At 43.2% G+C, this 17,421-nt stretch overlaps 1 protein-coding gene across 1 annotated transcript in view; it reads right to left on the bottom strand.

Annotated features, from left to right (window-relative positions):
* The window catches only part of LOC102060740 (calpain-5), a 59,276-nt gene that overhangs the window by 15,399 nt on the left and 26,456 nt on the right, over positions 1–17,421 (bottom strand). The window contains exons 4-7 of the mRNA XM_005484559.4: positions 7,404–7,535; positions 6,358–6,566; positions 5,504–5,696; positions 1,050–1,243 (exon numbers count right to left, since the gene is read on the bottom strand). Coding sequence (XP_005484616.2) covers positions 1,050–1,243; positions 5,504–5,696; positions 6,358–6,566; positions 7,404–7,535 — 728 coding nt within the window. The remainder of the gene's footprint in view (positions 1–1,049; positions 1,244–5,503; positions 5,697–6,357; positions 6,567–7,403; positions 7,536–17,421) is intronic.

Genomic DNA, 17,421 nt, shown 5'->3' with positions numbered 1-17,421 from the left:
TGGAGCCTGAGCACAGTGTCCAGTGTGCAGAGGGATATTCCAGTGCACAGACCCTTCAGGCACCTGCTCCAGCTGCCTCCTGCTGAAACCCAAACCAGACCCTGTTTCTGATGGGCTACACCAGACAAACAGAGCCACAACTCCCCCCTGCCCCTCCAAAAGCACCCAGAGGCTAAAGCTGCAGGAGGCTGGAAGGAGGAAAGGGAGGCTGCTTACCCTAATAGGCATTTTCTTAACCTGTTTGGAAATTGTCAATTTAATTCTGCTAGACCAAAGCGATGGGCCACCATCAGAGTGCTCAGTGCTGGCATGAGTGGCAGCTGTGCCAGGCTACTGGAGAACCCTAAGGGCTTCAGCTAAATAAGACACAGCAGCTCTGTTGTGCATTCTCTGCATTTCACCCAGACCAATCTTGCTGAAAGTAGTAGAGTTTTGCTAGCTAAAACACAGATTATAAGAAATTAATATACTGCTGTTAAGAACACTGCAATGTTAAATACAAAATGCTAGCTGGTGTTCCCAGTGCTGAACTGTCACGTATTTTTCATGTATAAATCACCCATGATGGGAAACATCCCCTCCAGCAACAATTTCTCTTGCTGTGGCGATACCTGCTAAGCCCATGGCCCACAAGAAAATTAATTAGAAAAAAAAATCACAAATATGGCACTTTTACAGCATTTTTCACCAGTCACTTAAATAATCTACAAGACTTTTACCATCCCCAGCAGCTGGAAATGACAGGTGAGAAACTGAGTCACAGACAAGCTCAGTAGTGAAGCTGGGAATGATCCTTGTGTTCTTGATTCCTGAGCTATTTTTTGTTCCCATGTTCCAGTGGGCCAGAAGAATGATGTAAACAGTAAATAAGGTCGAGGGAGCCAGGACAATAAATAAGGTCCAGACTCCTCCAGGACACGCTCATTTTCTCAGAGGAAAATGGGCAGAGGTGGCAAAGGGGTCCAACCATCTCTGAGCAGGAGTGTGTCCCACAAATTGCAGTGCCCCAGCACAGCTTCACCCTTGGACACTGGATTTGCAGCTCTTACCTGTCACTCCAAGCACCGTGCCACTCTTTCTTGCCCCAGGGGTTCCTCAGCCTGATCACGAACAGCTTTTCTGCCTTGAAGGAGAGCACCATTCTCTCCCCGAGGCGCAGCTTCCTGATGGCAGTCACGGAGTAGGCATGGCCCACAATCAGCCCCATCGCTGTCTCTGCCTCGCTGGGCCGCCCAGGGGACTCCTGGGGCATGGAAAATGACAATTAAACAAAATGAATTTACATCTCTGAGGAACCTGATGTGCCAGCAGCTCTCTGGCCACAGGGAGAAACAGATAACTTTGCCAGGCATCATTCTGGGAAGGGCTGGGAGAAGATCAGAGAAAAGAATGAGAAACAATTCTTATCTTCACTTGCTGCACCCGGTGTTGTGCACATGTGGAATGTGTTATGGAGATTTGTTTAACAAAGGGTGGTTTCTTAATTAGCCAATGGTGATGGTGTTTTAACTAAAGGACCAATTGGGTCCACCTGTAGCGAATTAGGGTATAAAAAGTATGGGTTTCTTAATAAAAAAATTATCAGCCTTCTGAAATACATGGACTCTATGTCAATTATTACCTGGCTGGGGGCCTGTTGTGCTGAGAACCTGACAGATCCATGTTCAAGGGGAAGAACAAAAACAAAATTGTTTTTCATTCTCTTCCTGAGTGATCTTAGTGTGCATAATAACACCACTAGGAATCAGAACTAGGGGCTCACTAGTGTGGTATTGTTAGTGCCAGACAATCCCAGTGCCAGGCAATCCCAGGGCACAGGGGAATCCTGCCTGCTGCAGCCAGTCTGTCTCCTCCTGGCCTCAGAGTTACAGACAAGGCTGATGGAAAATCAGCCCTCCTAAAATCTTAGCATCTCTACCAAATGGCTCTTCTGCACACTGATGGCTGTGCCCAGACTGTCTGGGGTGTCCTCACCTGGGCACTCATGAATTTATTTGGTGATCTAATGCTTGTTCTTGTGTTGGAATAAATTAAAAGGAGGAACTACTGGCAGTGGGTAAAGATGGGAGAGCATAGGCACAAGTAAAAAGGCTTCCAAGGCATTTGTGTCCTGTACCTCACTCACTCCTGGCAGGGCTCTTCTATGTGGTAAAGGGAAGATCTGTAGGGTGCTTTAGGAACTGGGTTTGCTCATCATAAACTCCACATAAGAATCCCAGTTTCCAGCAGTGATCAGGCTGTCCCTAAACTAACCCTAGGCTGTCCTGTTTGATGACCTAGGCCTGATCAGATGCTGATCTAAGAGTAAACAAAAGTAGTCAAGCTCTGAAAAATAGCACAATTTCATTCAATGCATCCAAATCTCCTGATCTAAACCCAGAAAAGCAGCACCATACAAAGCTGTTGGAGGTGTTTTGATGGTGCTGGATCCAGATTCTCCTCACCCTCACTGAATCCAGCCAAGCCACACTTGAGTCTCTCTCATCTATCACCCACAGGGCCTGGAAACACTCATTCCCTTGGATATCAAGGAAGGAAGATTTGACTCAGTGCAGGTCCTTGTGTGTAAACTTGTAATTACTTAATTAATGCTCAATCAAGCCGTGGCTGGGACGGAGAGAGAAAGAGGTGTGGTCTCTTGGTGTTACTAATGCAAATATTTAAATATAAATATGTTTTTATAATTGCACATTCATATATTAGTATAAATATATGAATATTTAAATATAAATAAGGACTTACCATAAGTGGGAAACGCCATAGTATTTCCTCTGATAATTTTACCCATTTCAAAATTTAACTGGCCTAGACAGACAAGATCTTCGTCCTAAGGCAAATGTTGCACTGATACAGCAGTGCTTAGCCCCAAAGGTAAGAAATCACATTAAAAAAAAAAAAAAAAAAGGGAGGAAGGAGAAATCCCTGTCAAATTGGAGCTGACAGATGGGCTGGCAACTGTGAGAGTGTCACCAAGGCCTCTGTGCCTCTCTCTGACAGCAGCTCCCAGAGAATCAGCTCAAGTGTTCCCCCAGCCTGGCTGACATCCCCTGGCTCTGGGCTCCCTCCTGTGTAACACTTTCACTGGCATTTTTCACAACTAAAAGCAAACAAAGAGTCCTTGACAGCACGGGAGTCTGTAACTTCTCCTGCTGCCTTTATCACCCCCCAGGCTTTTCTCACTGCTGGCCTTTCCCACCTCATTCTGAAGATACTTATTTCTTTATTCAAATGAGCTATTGAAGCATCTCCTGTCTGTTCAGATTTCCAAATGGTGATGCTCAAGGCCATTCTGTAATCCAAGGCAAATGATGACATGTTTGTAAGGCAGCAATGAAGCCACTTGAGTATTAAATATTCTACACCTAGCAAGCTCCACTGGGTGCATATTACATCAAAAAGTGACAAATGCAGGCAAACTTAGGAATGGCCTCTCTGCAATCAATGTTTAGAAGCATTTGTGTTTAATTTGGAAGGCAGAAACATAATGCCAGGAATTAGTGGAAGCACTTCAACTGCCTGATTAATTGCTCTTTAAAATACAGCTCCTTGTGTCCTGGTCAATCACCTCAGTAAATTCTTGTTAACAAATAGAACTGCTCTAGCATTTGGGAGCAGCCCATCATTCTGGAAACAATGTCTGCAGCAACAATTCACACCAGGCAGTCTGCTCTGAGCAAATCAGATGGAATTCTTGCAAATAAAAATTCAGGCCTTATGAAAAAAAAGGTAAAACAAAACCCAAAGACCTTGAAGCTTTTGTTTCTGAGCTGTTTCCTGATGTTGCTGGAAAGGACAGTCTGGGTTCTATCTCAGGGTAAAGTTTGTGTCCCAGAAGGTACCAGGTGTATCAAATTCAGGTGCCCCTGATGTGAGGAATGATTGGCATTGATTCAGAAGGCTGAACAATTGCTTTATTAAAACTATACTATATTACTTAATACTATATTATAACTATACTAAAGAGTTACTATATTATATTAAAGAGATACTAAAGAAAAACCCATGACTGTCTGAGACAGCCAGGACACAGCTTTGAGCCAATTGACCAAGGAATGAAAACAATCCTCAGTAGAATCCAACTGACAAATCCCTCCAGGTGAACAATCTTACTAACACATTCCGCAACAGGAGCACAGAATAGAGATAAGATTTGTTTTCTCTTCCCCTCTCCATGCTTCTCACTGCCTTCCCAGGAAAATCTTGTGTGGATTTGGGAATGTGGAAAAATCCCATGTGGATTTGGGAAAGCTTGTGCCTCCTGCTTTCTGTGAAGAGAGCTGAGGCCACACCAGTGTTCCTCTTTGGTCCTGATGCAGGACAGTGCATGGCCAGGGCCACATCAACAGGCAACAATCTCAGGAACCCCCAAAACCAGCTGATTTTCTGCTGTTCTTGACAATTCCACAGCTCTCTTCATACTAGCAAGAATTTCTGAATGAAATCATCTTCATTCACAGAGAGGGAAATGAAAGCAAAATATTTAAGTGATTTAACTAAGATCAGCCTCAACTAAGGCCTTAAACTGAAGCAGGGGCCATGGGGGGAAACGCTGAAATGCACTTAGATGCCAACCCTCAGCTCCTAGAAAATGATTCCTTTTCTGTGGGCTGCTGGATTAGTGGTTCATGATAAATGATTTAAAAAGTCATTTTAAAGCAATTTTTAAGGAAATATTCAGGTGCCATTGCAGTTTGTTAGCCCTTCAGATGTGATAAGAGCTGTGGAAAAGGTGAGGATTTCAGACTATCCAGCCAGGGTCTGACATTGCAGACTTAGGGGAGTTCAGTCCAGCTGTCAATGGTTTGCCTCCTGTGGCCAGGGGCTGGGCCATGGGTGCTTTGTGAAGCACAGAGCAGCCTCTGGGAGCTGTTATTCAACCATCTTCTAGCATAGGACTTGAGAGGGGTAAATCTTCCTCAGAAACCATCCCCTTCCTGCTGACTGCAGGAACTTCACGGCTCCTCATGTGGGCACTGAGATACCTGAGCCCCACATGAGCCCGCACAGGCAAGTTCTGCAGGTTACTGCCAGTGGGGAGATTATTCAATATATTGACTATATCACATATATTCAATATCAAATAGCATTACCTAAATAACCAGGTGAGCTCAGCCCTTCAGCTCAGCTCCACTGTTACCCTGGGCTGCACTGGCACAACCAAAGTCAAGAGGTCTCAGCAGCTCTGCGCCAGAATTGTTTTCTCTAAAGAGATTTCTCTAAGAAATAAAGTAGTTGAATGCTGCTATCTGCTGTGTGAATTAGGGTGGATTTACCTCAGGTCAATTCACAACTGTAACCATTCAGAAAAAAGAATTTCAGACACGCAGTGAAGTGGCAGCACAAGCAGTTGTGATTGTATTTAGTGTCTCCTGTAGCTGGAAGCACTTGCTGGATTTCTCCATGCAAAGCTTTTCCAAACATGCCAAGGAAGAACATACTCAATATCCTAATAATGGTATTTCTTTCAGAGTATTTTCATTAAAATCCAGCTCTCTGTACTCACCGAAATGGAGCAGCTGATGAACCCTCCTCTTTTATGCACTTTCATCAAGTCTTCAAACAGCTTCATCTGCTCAGAAATAACCTCACCATATTTGCCCTCTTCCAAATTAATGGATTCTGCCACTGCTCCAGTGAAATCCACCAGGGCTTCTGCAGCACAGCCTCCATCCAGGGCTTGGTAGGATCCAGCCAGCCTGGGGGCAACACAGAACCTCCTCAGTTTACAGGGGGCTGGAACAAGTGCTCTAATTTGGCTTGAATGTAGGGAACATGTTTGTGTTTCACCAAGGAAAAACAGAACAAAAAAAGAACAGAACAAAATAGAGATGGAGAGAGCAAGAGGTGTGGTATCTTGGTGTTATTAGTGCAAATATTTAAATATAAATGTTTTTATCATTGCACATTAATATATTAGTATAAATAAATATAAATAAGGACTTAAACACAAATATGAAATGCACATAGTATTTCCTCAGATGTTTTTACCCATTGCAAAATTTAGCTGGTCTAAACAGACGAGGTCCTTGTCCTAAGGCAAATGTTGCACTGATACAACAGTGCTCAGCCCCAAAGGTAAGAAATCACATAAATGAACAGAATCACATATAAGAACAGAGCAAAAAAGCCTGAGCAAACTGCAGATAAATCTTCTCTGGTTTCTAGGATCCTTAAGGATTTGGGCTGCTGAAGTAGACAGTATTGCAGTAATTTATTATTTTAACAGAGATTAAAGGAGTTTGCAGTCTTTTTTAGGTTCTCTGCCAGCAGCAAAACTAAAACCTATGGAAAGTGTGACAGAATTGAAAGACAAAGGGACAACACTGAGGACTACAAGGACAAGGAACCAGCTCATACTTGGCATAAGCTTTCTCCAGCAGAGCACTCCAGAATTCATTCCTCACGTTGGAATGGCAGTAGATGAGCCTCCCATTCTCTGTGGGCAGCAGATCATCCACCACCACCTCTGTCCACTCCCCAAAGCGCCAGAAGCGGAAACGGAAAATCCCAACATATTTCCTTGGGCTTTTGGGGTCCCACTCCTGCTCACTGTAGTCTGGAATCACCTGAGAAACCATGGAAGGGTGGGGAAAAGGCCAAATCACTTGGTTTTAGGATTTTAAAAGTTTAATAGTAATAAAATAGTTGTAAAAATAGTAATATAATCAGAATAATAAAAATTTGGACAATTAGGATTTAGGTAAATACGAGACAATAAAAACAAAGAATTATGGACAGTCTGGGTACCTCTTTCTGGGCAAAATAAGCCCAAAAAAGGACCCACGTTAACAGAGAATTAACCCTTAAAAACAACAGCCTGTTGCATATTCATACACCTCATACATGATGCATAAATTCCATTCAAACACAGGATTCTGTCTGGTCAGTGTCAACGTCTGCCTCTGAATCCTAACAGCATCTTCAGGGCTGAGCGAGGCAGGAAGAAGTTCATTTCTTCTGATAAGGGAGCAATAAATTCTCTTCCTCTGAAAGATTTAGGTGTCCTGTGGCTGCTATCTGGTGTGATTACCTCATTCCTCTCTTTAAAAAAATATCTCACATACATAGTTTCTATTTTAACATTATGTTATAGCCTAAAATTATATTTAACACTCTACTTAAGAAAATTAATACAGCATAACTTTCTAACACAACAAATATAATATTCATTTTAATATTTGTGAAAAGCCAATCATAAAATACGCATTTTTCACAGGGGGGAAGTTCAGCAAGTGCACTGTGCTGAGGTTTATTCCCAGGGCAGACTGCCCTGGAACATGTTAAAGAAAGGGAAGATTTGAATCCACCAAAATTCACCCCTTGTTAGTCCTAGGGAGAAAAACAACCAAGGTTAGCTTGGTTTATCAGTTTTATTTCCTGCACTACACACACCAATCACCCACCTGCTGCCAGAGGCTCTTCCTCAAAGCCAGGCAGGAGCACGCAGCCACAAACCAGCAGTTCCCCAGCTTGCCCTGGTGGAAGTCGTGGGAGCTCATTCCGTCCACAAGCAGGTGGGGATCTTCACAGAGGTCCTGGCAAAGCAAACCAGAGATTGCTGGAGACTCCACTCCCAAAATGAGCACAGCATCCTTCCAGTCAAGAAAAGCAGCAGGAATTGATGCTGCTGACACCTGAGCTCTGAGATTCTCCTTGTCAAGCCTCTAAAGGGGGGGGGGGGGATGCTGCCTTAAGATTTTAGCCTGTATATGTTTCAAATCCTGTGCTACAATAATGCATAACTACACTTCATATGAAGTGTTAACTACTGTCTTCACACTTTGGTCAGACAAAACAATTCCTCTGGGCCTGGAACCCAAGGACAGCCTACAGCCCCAGGCCCCAAAAAAGTACAAACAAAAGTGAATTGCAGGGGGAGCAAACTGAGGGAATGTGACTTCATTACCTGAAGCTGTAATTGGGGAATGGACCTCTGATATGCAAATAGACCAAACTTATATCTGTCTGAGAAACTCATGACCACTGTCCATCTTGGGTGTAGCCTCTGCCAGGCTCCTGCACTGCCCAAGGTGTGCCTGTTAATGGCCTTTAATAAATACCCACTTTTTTATTTTAACTTTGTCCAGCCTCTGTTCTAGGTAGCCATTCCAAGGTATCATCTCCACTGCCATTCCTTTGGCTGACACACTGGAAACCCTCCTTCACCAACAGCCTGGGTCACTGCAGTAACCCCAACCCATCAGCACCACAGCAGGAAGAGAACACCTCTTTGCAAAGCACACTTTTCATTCTCTGGGTCTCACGGCTCTGGCTCCTGTTAGAATTATTTGTCCCTCCTTTCCTGGCTCCATCTCTATCCACATGCAGATTCCCACCAGAATGCGGCTGGGATGTCTCCCTGCTCCTCCCTGGATTACACCTTGCACTAAAGGGAGAACCTCTCAGTTTCAGAGACCATGGAAAGCCACAGGGGTGCATTTTGCAGCACAAAATCCTTGGCAGAGGTGTTCTGCTGCATGGAGAGGGAACCTTCCACCAACACTCCATCCCTAACTGGTGTGGAACCTGCAGGGTTCACCCCAGTGACTACTCCTGACACTCTCCTGTCAGTCACTGCTCTTCCTGGCTGGCTGAGAAGATGGCAGAGAAGTTCTGTTCTTTCACAGTTTAATAACCCTCAATTTCAGCGCTGTGGAGATGATGCTATATCCAAGCATTAGAAAAGCAGAATAAGTAACTCAATCTCATCTCAAAATGTCAGGAGTCTGTCCTGCAGATGTCCTGCAGTCTGTCCTGTCTGCCATCAGCAGCAGAGGAAGGAGCTGTGCTCCTCAGCTATGGAATTCTCTCTGCCCTTTGGCAATCAAAGATGATGATCCCCAAACAGCAGGAGTGCAACCCAAGCATGGCTACACACCACAGGCATCCATCCCTCTGATGTGACTCTGACAAATCAGTGCCAGATTAATTCATTTCCAGAGAAAAGAACCACCTCAGTGCTCAGCTGATGATTTCAAAATCTGAGCTGGTTTAGCCAATGGCTCCTGAAATCAGCTCATAGCATAGAATTCGTAGAGTTGCAGCCATTCTCCTTAAGGAAATATTTTGGGCATGAGACTTTTCTCATTAAATAGCAGCTGACATTTTAAATGCCTTTTGGGAAACAAGCAACTGATCACTGCATGACACTGCTCTCCTGTCAGGAATTCTCACGTGTCTGCACTTAGAGAAAATTCAAAGCTTATTAAGAGACCTTAACAAAAATCTGAGTAACAAAAAAGGTGCCCAGGAGGAAAACTGAGCATGGACAAGATGCTCATCAGCATCATGGACAGATTCATTCAGCCTCCCTGGATGTTCTGATATGGAATGGCACTTCAGAGATGTGAATCCACCTATCTGCAGGGGTGGACATCAGTTGGCCACTTGGCTTTCATGGTGGTAGCACACATCCACATCCACTTGGACCAGATTCTATTTCATATCCCATTTCCTGGCAGCTCTGGCATTAATAATTTCTAGTTTGTTTTTCCTTTCAAAATGTTATTTTCTTAGAATAATAAATGAGGGATAAATGGAGCCATTGGGGTTAGAACTGTCCAAACTTTTCTGTCACTAGTGGAAGCCAAAACTTTAATTAGTTTTAGAAAGAAATTAAGCACTGCTGTGTATTATGAATATCTTATTTGGTTTGTTTTGATAAAAATAACCACATTAAATTGCCATTTTTTAATTGAAGTGTGTCTTGCATCTCACAAAGTCCTCAGAGGAAAAACAGAGCAGCATTTGCCAACTGCCAAAATTTATGGATGAGATCAGCATTTGCTGAGTGCTGGGGTCCAAAGCAAACATGGAACAGCAGAGCTCAGAAACAGAACCTCCCTGCTTCCCCCAGAGCCACCAAATTCTCCAGGATCCTCCCTGATAAATCCTTTCTGATTAAACCCCCTAAGAACCCCGGAGTTCTGGGGCTAAAGAACAGTGTAAGAAAATGCCACCAATTCTGTTTCTTTTATTAATTAATAAATTAACGAATTAATGTCATTATAACAGCTTCTGTGGTGACTGTCACTGTGTGGCTCAGATGAGACACAATAACACTGAGGCACAGCCCAGAGCTCACTTCAGCTCTTTGCTCTCTTCTGGGCTTTGTGATTTTCACCACTTATGCCATATAGTAAATTCTTAGGAATACTTTTATCTATCTAAGCCACAATTCCCCCAACACAAGTTAGAAACGTGCTATTTCAATGTATTATTCTGCAGTCCTTGTGAGGGTCTTTAAGCATTTTTGGTTGCCCCAAGCATGTAAAAATAGAAATTAAAAAGAAAATATATTAAAAAATTTAAAAATATATTTTTCTACAATGCTCCCAGCAGTTAGTATATCTAATGTGACTGTGTTCACAGGGGTCTCAGGAAGAGGGAAGAGACAAGGAACTGACTCCATGTTTCAGAAGGCTTGATATATTATTTTATGATATATATTATATTAAAACTATACTAAAAGAATAGAAGAAAGGATTTCATCAGAAGGCTGGCTAAGAATAGAATAGGAAACAATGATAACAAAAGCTTGTGGCTTGGACAGAGAGTCCAAGCCAGCTGACTGTGATTGGCCATTAATTAGAACCAACCACATGAGACCAATCTCAGATCCACCTGTTGCATTCCACAGCAGCAGATAATCATTGTTTACATTTTGTTCCTGAGGCCTCTCAGCTTCTCAGGAGACAGAACCCTAAGGAAAAGATTTTTCATAAAATATGTCTGCAACAATATAATGTTCCCAATTTAGGATAGCTGAGTATCAAGCCAATTACAATTGGAGGAATTCCAAGGAGGAGACACTGACAGGAGATGTGATCCAGGCACTTCAGGAGTCCCAATCCCTTCTCTCTTGCTGCCTGAGCACCCAAGCACTGGGGCTGGGAGTTCCACCAGAACCTCCTCCTTTGCAGACATGATGGTTTAATCCCAATCCTTTTTCTCAGGATCATCTTGCATCATCTGTGCTGTGAAGGAGAGAAATATCTTCCCATTTCCAAGGAAACATTTAATTGTAGTTACTACAGGATCCCACTACACACCATTAGTGCCTGGCAGCCACCCTGTTTCTGACACAGCCCCACAATAAAAGCAGTTGTTGCAGTATTTGTGCCTGCAGGGAGCATCCCAAATGCAGAGCTGTCCCCATTTCTCCCCTCACACATGTACACAATGAAATAAACACCATCTGCAGAGCTCTAATTGGGCTGGGCACAGTCTGGAAGTGAGGTTGGAGGTTTCAGGGTCTCCTGGTTCTGCTGAAAGCCCTGATGCCCTCATTGTCCTACCAGGCTTTCATTTACATGGCAGAAGTCTGGTTGTGTCACCTCCCATCCTTGCTGTGTAGTTGAAATATCTGACATTCAGAAACTGATGCTGTGAGGAATAAAGTGGCTCAGAAACCCCTTTTTCCTGATTTTAAATGGTCCCTTTATTTGTAACAGAGCAACCTGGTCAACTGGCTTGCAATCCTATCCCAGTCTGGATCCTACAGAATTCCCATTCCTGCCTTCCTAGCCCCTCATCCAAGCAGCAATGAAAATTCTGATGGGGGAGATTAAGTCTTATCTATAAAATTTTCTCTCTGCCCAGCCGAGGTCTGCTCAGCAGGGCAGGCACAGGCACTCTGACTGCCCCCGGGGTGGTGGTGTCTCTTCATACTACAAACTACATATAACATATTTACACTTAATTCCCAATACCCATCACCTGTGTTAGACAGTGCACTTCTACTCTAGACCAATCCAAAGTGCCAACATCACTGCAGAAAATGGAGAACAAAAAGAAGAAGAAAGGCTGGACATGCCCAGATTTCTCCATCTTGTCCCCATAAACCCCATACCAAAAATCCTAAAATCTACATTTTCACCCCGTGATCATTTTGTTATTACACCATTCAAACCTGTGTGACTTTCAGGTCCTCATACAAAGCTGGCAACTTGCTCCAGGGGTCACAATCAAATCCCCAGGTGTTCTGGGCTGTGTGCCAGGGTCTCTGAGCCCCCGGTGGGGTCCCAGCAACTCTGGACACCCGGAGGGATGCCCTGAGTTCCGACACTTGCTGAGATCAGGAGGGGACTTTGGGCAGGTTTAGCCCCAGGTGTCTGTCTGTCCACCCTGAGCTCAGGATGTGCAACTCCTCTGAAAGCTCTGTGCCCATCATCCAGCAGCACCAGTTCCTGAAAGTGAGATAATGCCCTGCTTCAAGAGAAACTGAGCAGCACAGGAGCAAGGGGAAGGGCATGCCAGAGCTCCAGCCTTGTGTAAAAGAAAACTCAGCTATCTGGGGATTGAGAAATGCTTCTTTCCCCTCCTCCCTCTCTGCTAAACCCTGTTACAAAACCAAATGCATCACAACATTTTTATAGTGTTCTTTTTTTCCTTTTTCAGTTTGGGGCTAGTGGTGACTAATGCTCTGTCCATGGGTTTTAGCCCTGCCCTGCCTGTGGGACACATGTGTTTGAGGAGGATCTGAATCAACGTTTTGGAAGAAAAAACCCCAAAAATTGCAATTGGGCAACATGGTGTATATCTTGGCTGTCTGTGGGTTTCACCTGACCCCTGGAGCAGCTGTGCTGCTCTCTCCAGAATGCTGACAGGGCTGGGCAGGGCTCAGTGAGTGATGGGCCCTAGGGCTGGCCTCCTCCTGAACCTCCTGACAAAGCCTTTGCTGAAGCTCTGCCAGCCCTCTGCCACTGCAGCCCAGAAATCACTGCAGACTCCAGTGAGAGATTTGCTGTTCTCCCAGAGCCCTTAGACAAGGACAAACCACCTCAAATCACCTCTTGCTGCACCATCTGAGTTTGTGATGCTACAGAACTGAGCACATCCATAACACCTCTAGAGAAAAGCTGCCTTGTTTGAGAAGAACATTTTGATTTTCACTGAATTTACCAGAACCCAGCCTTTGCTTCCTGCCTTCTTCCCCTTGGACCTATTCCCTTCTCTAAACTCAATTTGTGTGACTTTTCCCCAGCAGCAGCAGCAGCAGCAATCAGAGATGCCATTCTGAGGACAGGATTCACCTCAGGCAACATCAGATTCTCTCAGCCAGATGGCCAAACTCCCCTGGAAGCAGAGCTCAGGCCCTTCCAAAGGGCAATGCACAGACGTCACCCTGCCACTGCCATGGTGCTGGGACATGGAGAGAGCCCTGGGTCTCTACTGATCATATAAACTGAGACAGTGTTCACAGGGGTTTTCAGGTAAGGGAAGAGACAAGAATGTTGACTCCATGTTCAGAAGGCTTGATTTATTATTTTATGATATGTATTACATTAAAATTATACTAAAAAGAATAGAAGGAAATGTTTCATCTCAGAAGGCTAGCTAAGCTAAGAATAGAAAAGAATGAAAACAAAGGCAGCTGCCTCAGACTCTGTCTGAGCCAGCTCTGCTGTGATTGGCCATTAATGACAAACAACCACATAAGACCAATCACAGATGCACCTGTTGCATTCCACAGCAGCAGATAACCATTGTTTACATTTTGTTCCTGAGGCCTCTCAGCTTCTCAGGAGGAAAAATCCTAAGAAAGGATTTTTAATGAAAATATGTCTGTGACAATAAACCTAAATATAAAATTGTTCACAGCAATTTCAACCCCTATGAAACTTGGTTTTCAGCTATTCCAAACTACAACAACTGTGACATGATGTGGGGGAAAAAATTAATCAAAGTCCCAATTTAATTGGTTAAAAATGTATATGTTTCAACTTTCTGGGAAAAGTGATAGTTTTCCATCCTAAATGGACCATTTTGGGGTCACTAATCTGAAGTTTTCTTGCAAAATGCTTTTACAAGGATTTATTCTGATTTTGAGGTGGCGATGCTCCATGAAAAACAGGTAAATGTAGCAGCAGCATTTGAAAGAAAATCTGAATGTAGCCATGTACCAAAGCAGGGAAAATGTTTTTGCATTAAATGCAATAAAAGAGGATGGCCAGGCACAAAGCCAGTCCTTGGAGCAACTCCCTGACATCATTTCCTAAACACCCTGACGTGGCTGAGGTCAGACATGGGCTGTAAGGCCACTCATCACACTCAAAGGCCACCCACTGTTCAGCTCCAGCTTTTTACTGCTTCCTCAAAACAAGCTTGTCCATCAAATTCTTGGACAAGTTTCCTCAGATGTGGAATAAAAACAATAAGAAAAGGAGGTTGGAAAAAGTCACACACATTTTTTCACAGCACTGAAATATTCAGCACTGGAGCAGTGTGGAATAAACTATTCCCAGGTCAGTACTCCTGACTGTCCAGCTCTGCCTGGGGAGGAAAATATTTGTTTGCCTGATAATGAGCATCATTTTGGCTCAGGGGCCATGATCTTGTCCAGTCTGACCTTCTGCTCTGTCTCAGGGGGCTGGCAACCGATGCAGATGGAATTCTCCATCACTGCGTTGTCTGAGGAAGGGAATTTGCTGTTTACAAAAGAGTACCAGGCAGATTTCAGCAAATTCACATTTATTTTTTATGTTGAGTGTTTTGTGGCAAAACTTAAGTCAAGTGATCTAAACATTGTCTGGAGTGAAAATTCAGATTAGTCTGGGAGATGATTTGTTTTTCCTTAAAGGAGGTATTTCTCCCCTGTCCAGTGGCAATGCACAGACTACAAAGATTAAAAAACATAAAGTCTAAACACCACATTACAGAGCATAAACCACTTTAGCAAAAAGTTCCTCCTTTCCACATCCCTTTTACAGCAGGGTTTGTTTCAGCCTAGATTCCACTATCTGCCATTTATCTCAGACACTCAAGATAAAAATCCTTTATCCTCTTCACCCAGACTCCTCTTCTTTTTCAGTCTGCACCTTGAGGTGCTCTCCCTCTTATTTGCTTAAAGCAAAAATCTGTGAATGCCTGAGATAACAGCTCAAGCCCTATCCAGTGACATCTTGCACAGAAATCCACCTCACACCATTCTGGACTAGATCTTTGCTTCATAACACAAAAAGAAGAGCTGTAAAATGACATAAAGCCCTGAGCATAAGACACAACCTTTTAAACTATTAGCTGTAACAAATTTTGGATTTTAAATCGGTTTTTAATAGAAATTTTGTTCTAGCCAGCACAGCACAACTTTGCTGAGCCTGTGAAGGGCAGAGTCTATGTCTCTGTCCCAATATGACACATACCAGACTAAATTCTGGTCTGGACATCCTTTCTGGCAAAGAGCAGCCCTAGAACATGTAAACAAGAGTATTTTTCTGTCAGGAAGATAGAGGGCTCAAATTCTAAGCTATGAAAATATTGCCTCAAAAGTGACACAGCAGCATTCATTTTACTCCTGAGTACTGAAAGCATTTTTATGACTCAGCCAAATTCAGTGTATCACAGACTCATAAATTCACAGTAACTACCAGGAAGGCTTTTATTTACACATCTTGAAAACAAACAGCAGCTTCTATCTATCTCTAACACATCTTTTAAAACTTTGCCTTGGAAAGATTTTCATTTAGAAATAAAGTTATCAGCATGTGAGATAAGTTTCCTCAGTTTTGAGTGATGACACTGAAAAACCCACATCAGTTACTTCCAAAGAAAAAATAAGGAAAATGACAGTTGCTGTATCTGCCAGGTAATCAAGCCCATGCGTTTCCCTCTATGTGGATGATTTTGTCTTGCACAGATGGCTATTAGAGTACTAAAATGAATAAAATATGTTTGGATAACATGCTGTTGTTATATGAAGTGATCTTGAGGATTTCTTCATTCCAGTCTCAAGAGAATTTCCAGGATAAACCAGCCTGAATATTCTTTAATGTTTTTACAAACTCTGCATGTCCCTTTATTATTATTACTGTGCAACTTAAATGTCCAAACCACTGAAAAGCCAGAGGAACTTGGATGCTTTAATCACTTAAGGACTTGTGAAAATGTGGAGCTCTACCAGTGTTTAAACAGTCAGTAAGTCTCCTAGCACCATTAATGATCATTAATTTTGGATTCTTTTCTGCTTCAACCAAAAACAAGGACTGGAGCAGATTCAATCAGACAGATCCATGGACAAGAGCCTGTGGCTGCCTGGGAGGACCCAGTCTGTCAGGGTGTAGTCAGAATATTTACTTGGTCATGACTTTATCCCAGCTGAAGCACAGTGAGTTTCATCTTTGTGATTAAATTGTTCAGACATTTGAGAGACTTCTTGCTTGCAAAGACAGAATAAGAAACTTTTTTCCTTATTTATATCAAGCTGTTTCTTTCCATAGCTCTTTCACGGCTTGAGCTAATTTTTGATTTTTTTCAACTGAGTTGAATTCACCACTTCATTTCAGACAAATTTCTCTGTTAAACACTAACATCAGTGCCATCACTGAGACACTACCCTCCTGATTTACCACCTTAGAAATCTTTGGAATCCCAATTATCTCCCTCCTATCTTTTGCAATGACTGCTGGCAGCCATAGGAACATTCAGAGTGCCCAACCTCACAGCACTTCTCAGAGAACACAAAGTGTTTGATTTGGAATTATGGATCTGAAGCCACATTCTGGGTAAAACAAAAGGGATCCAGACCTCCAGTTCCTGTTGTGTGTTCAAAGCAACACAAAATTTCCTCTGAAGATGAAGATTCTCTACGAATATCCAGGAATTGCTGTGAGAACTTGATCATCTTTATTTAATCAGGGACTAACAGCTAAAGTGAACAGTGAAAAAACTAAGGAAGCATTTCTTAACTCTCAAAAGACAGGAGAAGAGCCTGTTTCTAATAATCTTGAGGTTTGTCAGTGTTGCTTTTCTCTTGTCTTACAACATAAGTATTTACAGTTCAGCAGTTATGTTCATTGGGGGGGGATGTTGGTTTTAATTTTTTGCAGATTTTGGAATGTCTGTACAAGCAGCTTAACCTGGTGTCTTCCAAGCACAGCCTCCCCCTCAGGGCCTGCAACTTGCACTCCACCCCAGTGCAGAGCTGCAGGGCAGATTCTCAGCTGTAAATCATCCTCACTGCAGCTAAACCATCCTCATCCTCAGATTCTCAGCTCTAAATCATCCTCACTGCAGCTGAACCAAGGGCCAATGGTGCTTGCAAGTCCCCTCAATCCACCTCTGTCCATAGGCACACACAGCTTTGGTTTGGTTCATGAGGCATTCAGCATTTTAGGGGAATAAATGTGCTCTTTAAGATCAGGAAGCAGAAATGCCATGGTTGGATTACATCTGAAATATTTGGATTGAATTGGAGTTATTCCTCTTACAGTGCAGACACCAGCTGTTTGAGCAGTTGGGTCATGTGCCTAAATGTGAAAAGCAGCTTTTAGGCAACTGTCACTTGTGAGGAGTTTTATTTGTGGAGAGCAGACTCAGAGAGTGAGGGAGGAGAGGCCAGAGGACAAGGACCTGCATTCACATCTCCATTTAGGGAGGAAAATCAGATGTCCAAGGCTTAAATGCCCTTATCTGAAGGGAGGA

This window comes from Zonotrichia albicollis, chromosome 14, assembly GCF_047830755.1.
Source record: "Zonotrichia albicollis isolate bZonAlb1 chromosome 14, bZonAlb1.hap1, whole genome shotgun sequence".
Lineage (NCBI taxonomy): Eukaryota > Metazoa > Chordata > Aves > Passeriformes > Passerellidae > Zonotrichia > Zonotrichia albicollis.
This window is presented reverse-complemented; position numbering and strand designations above follow the sequence as displayed.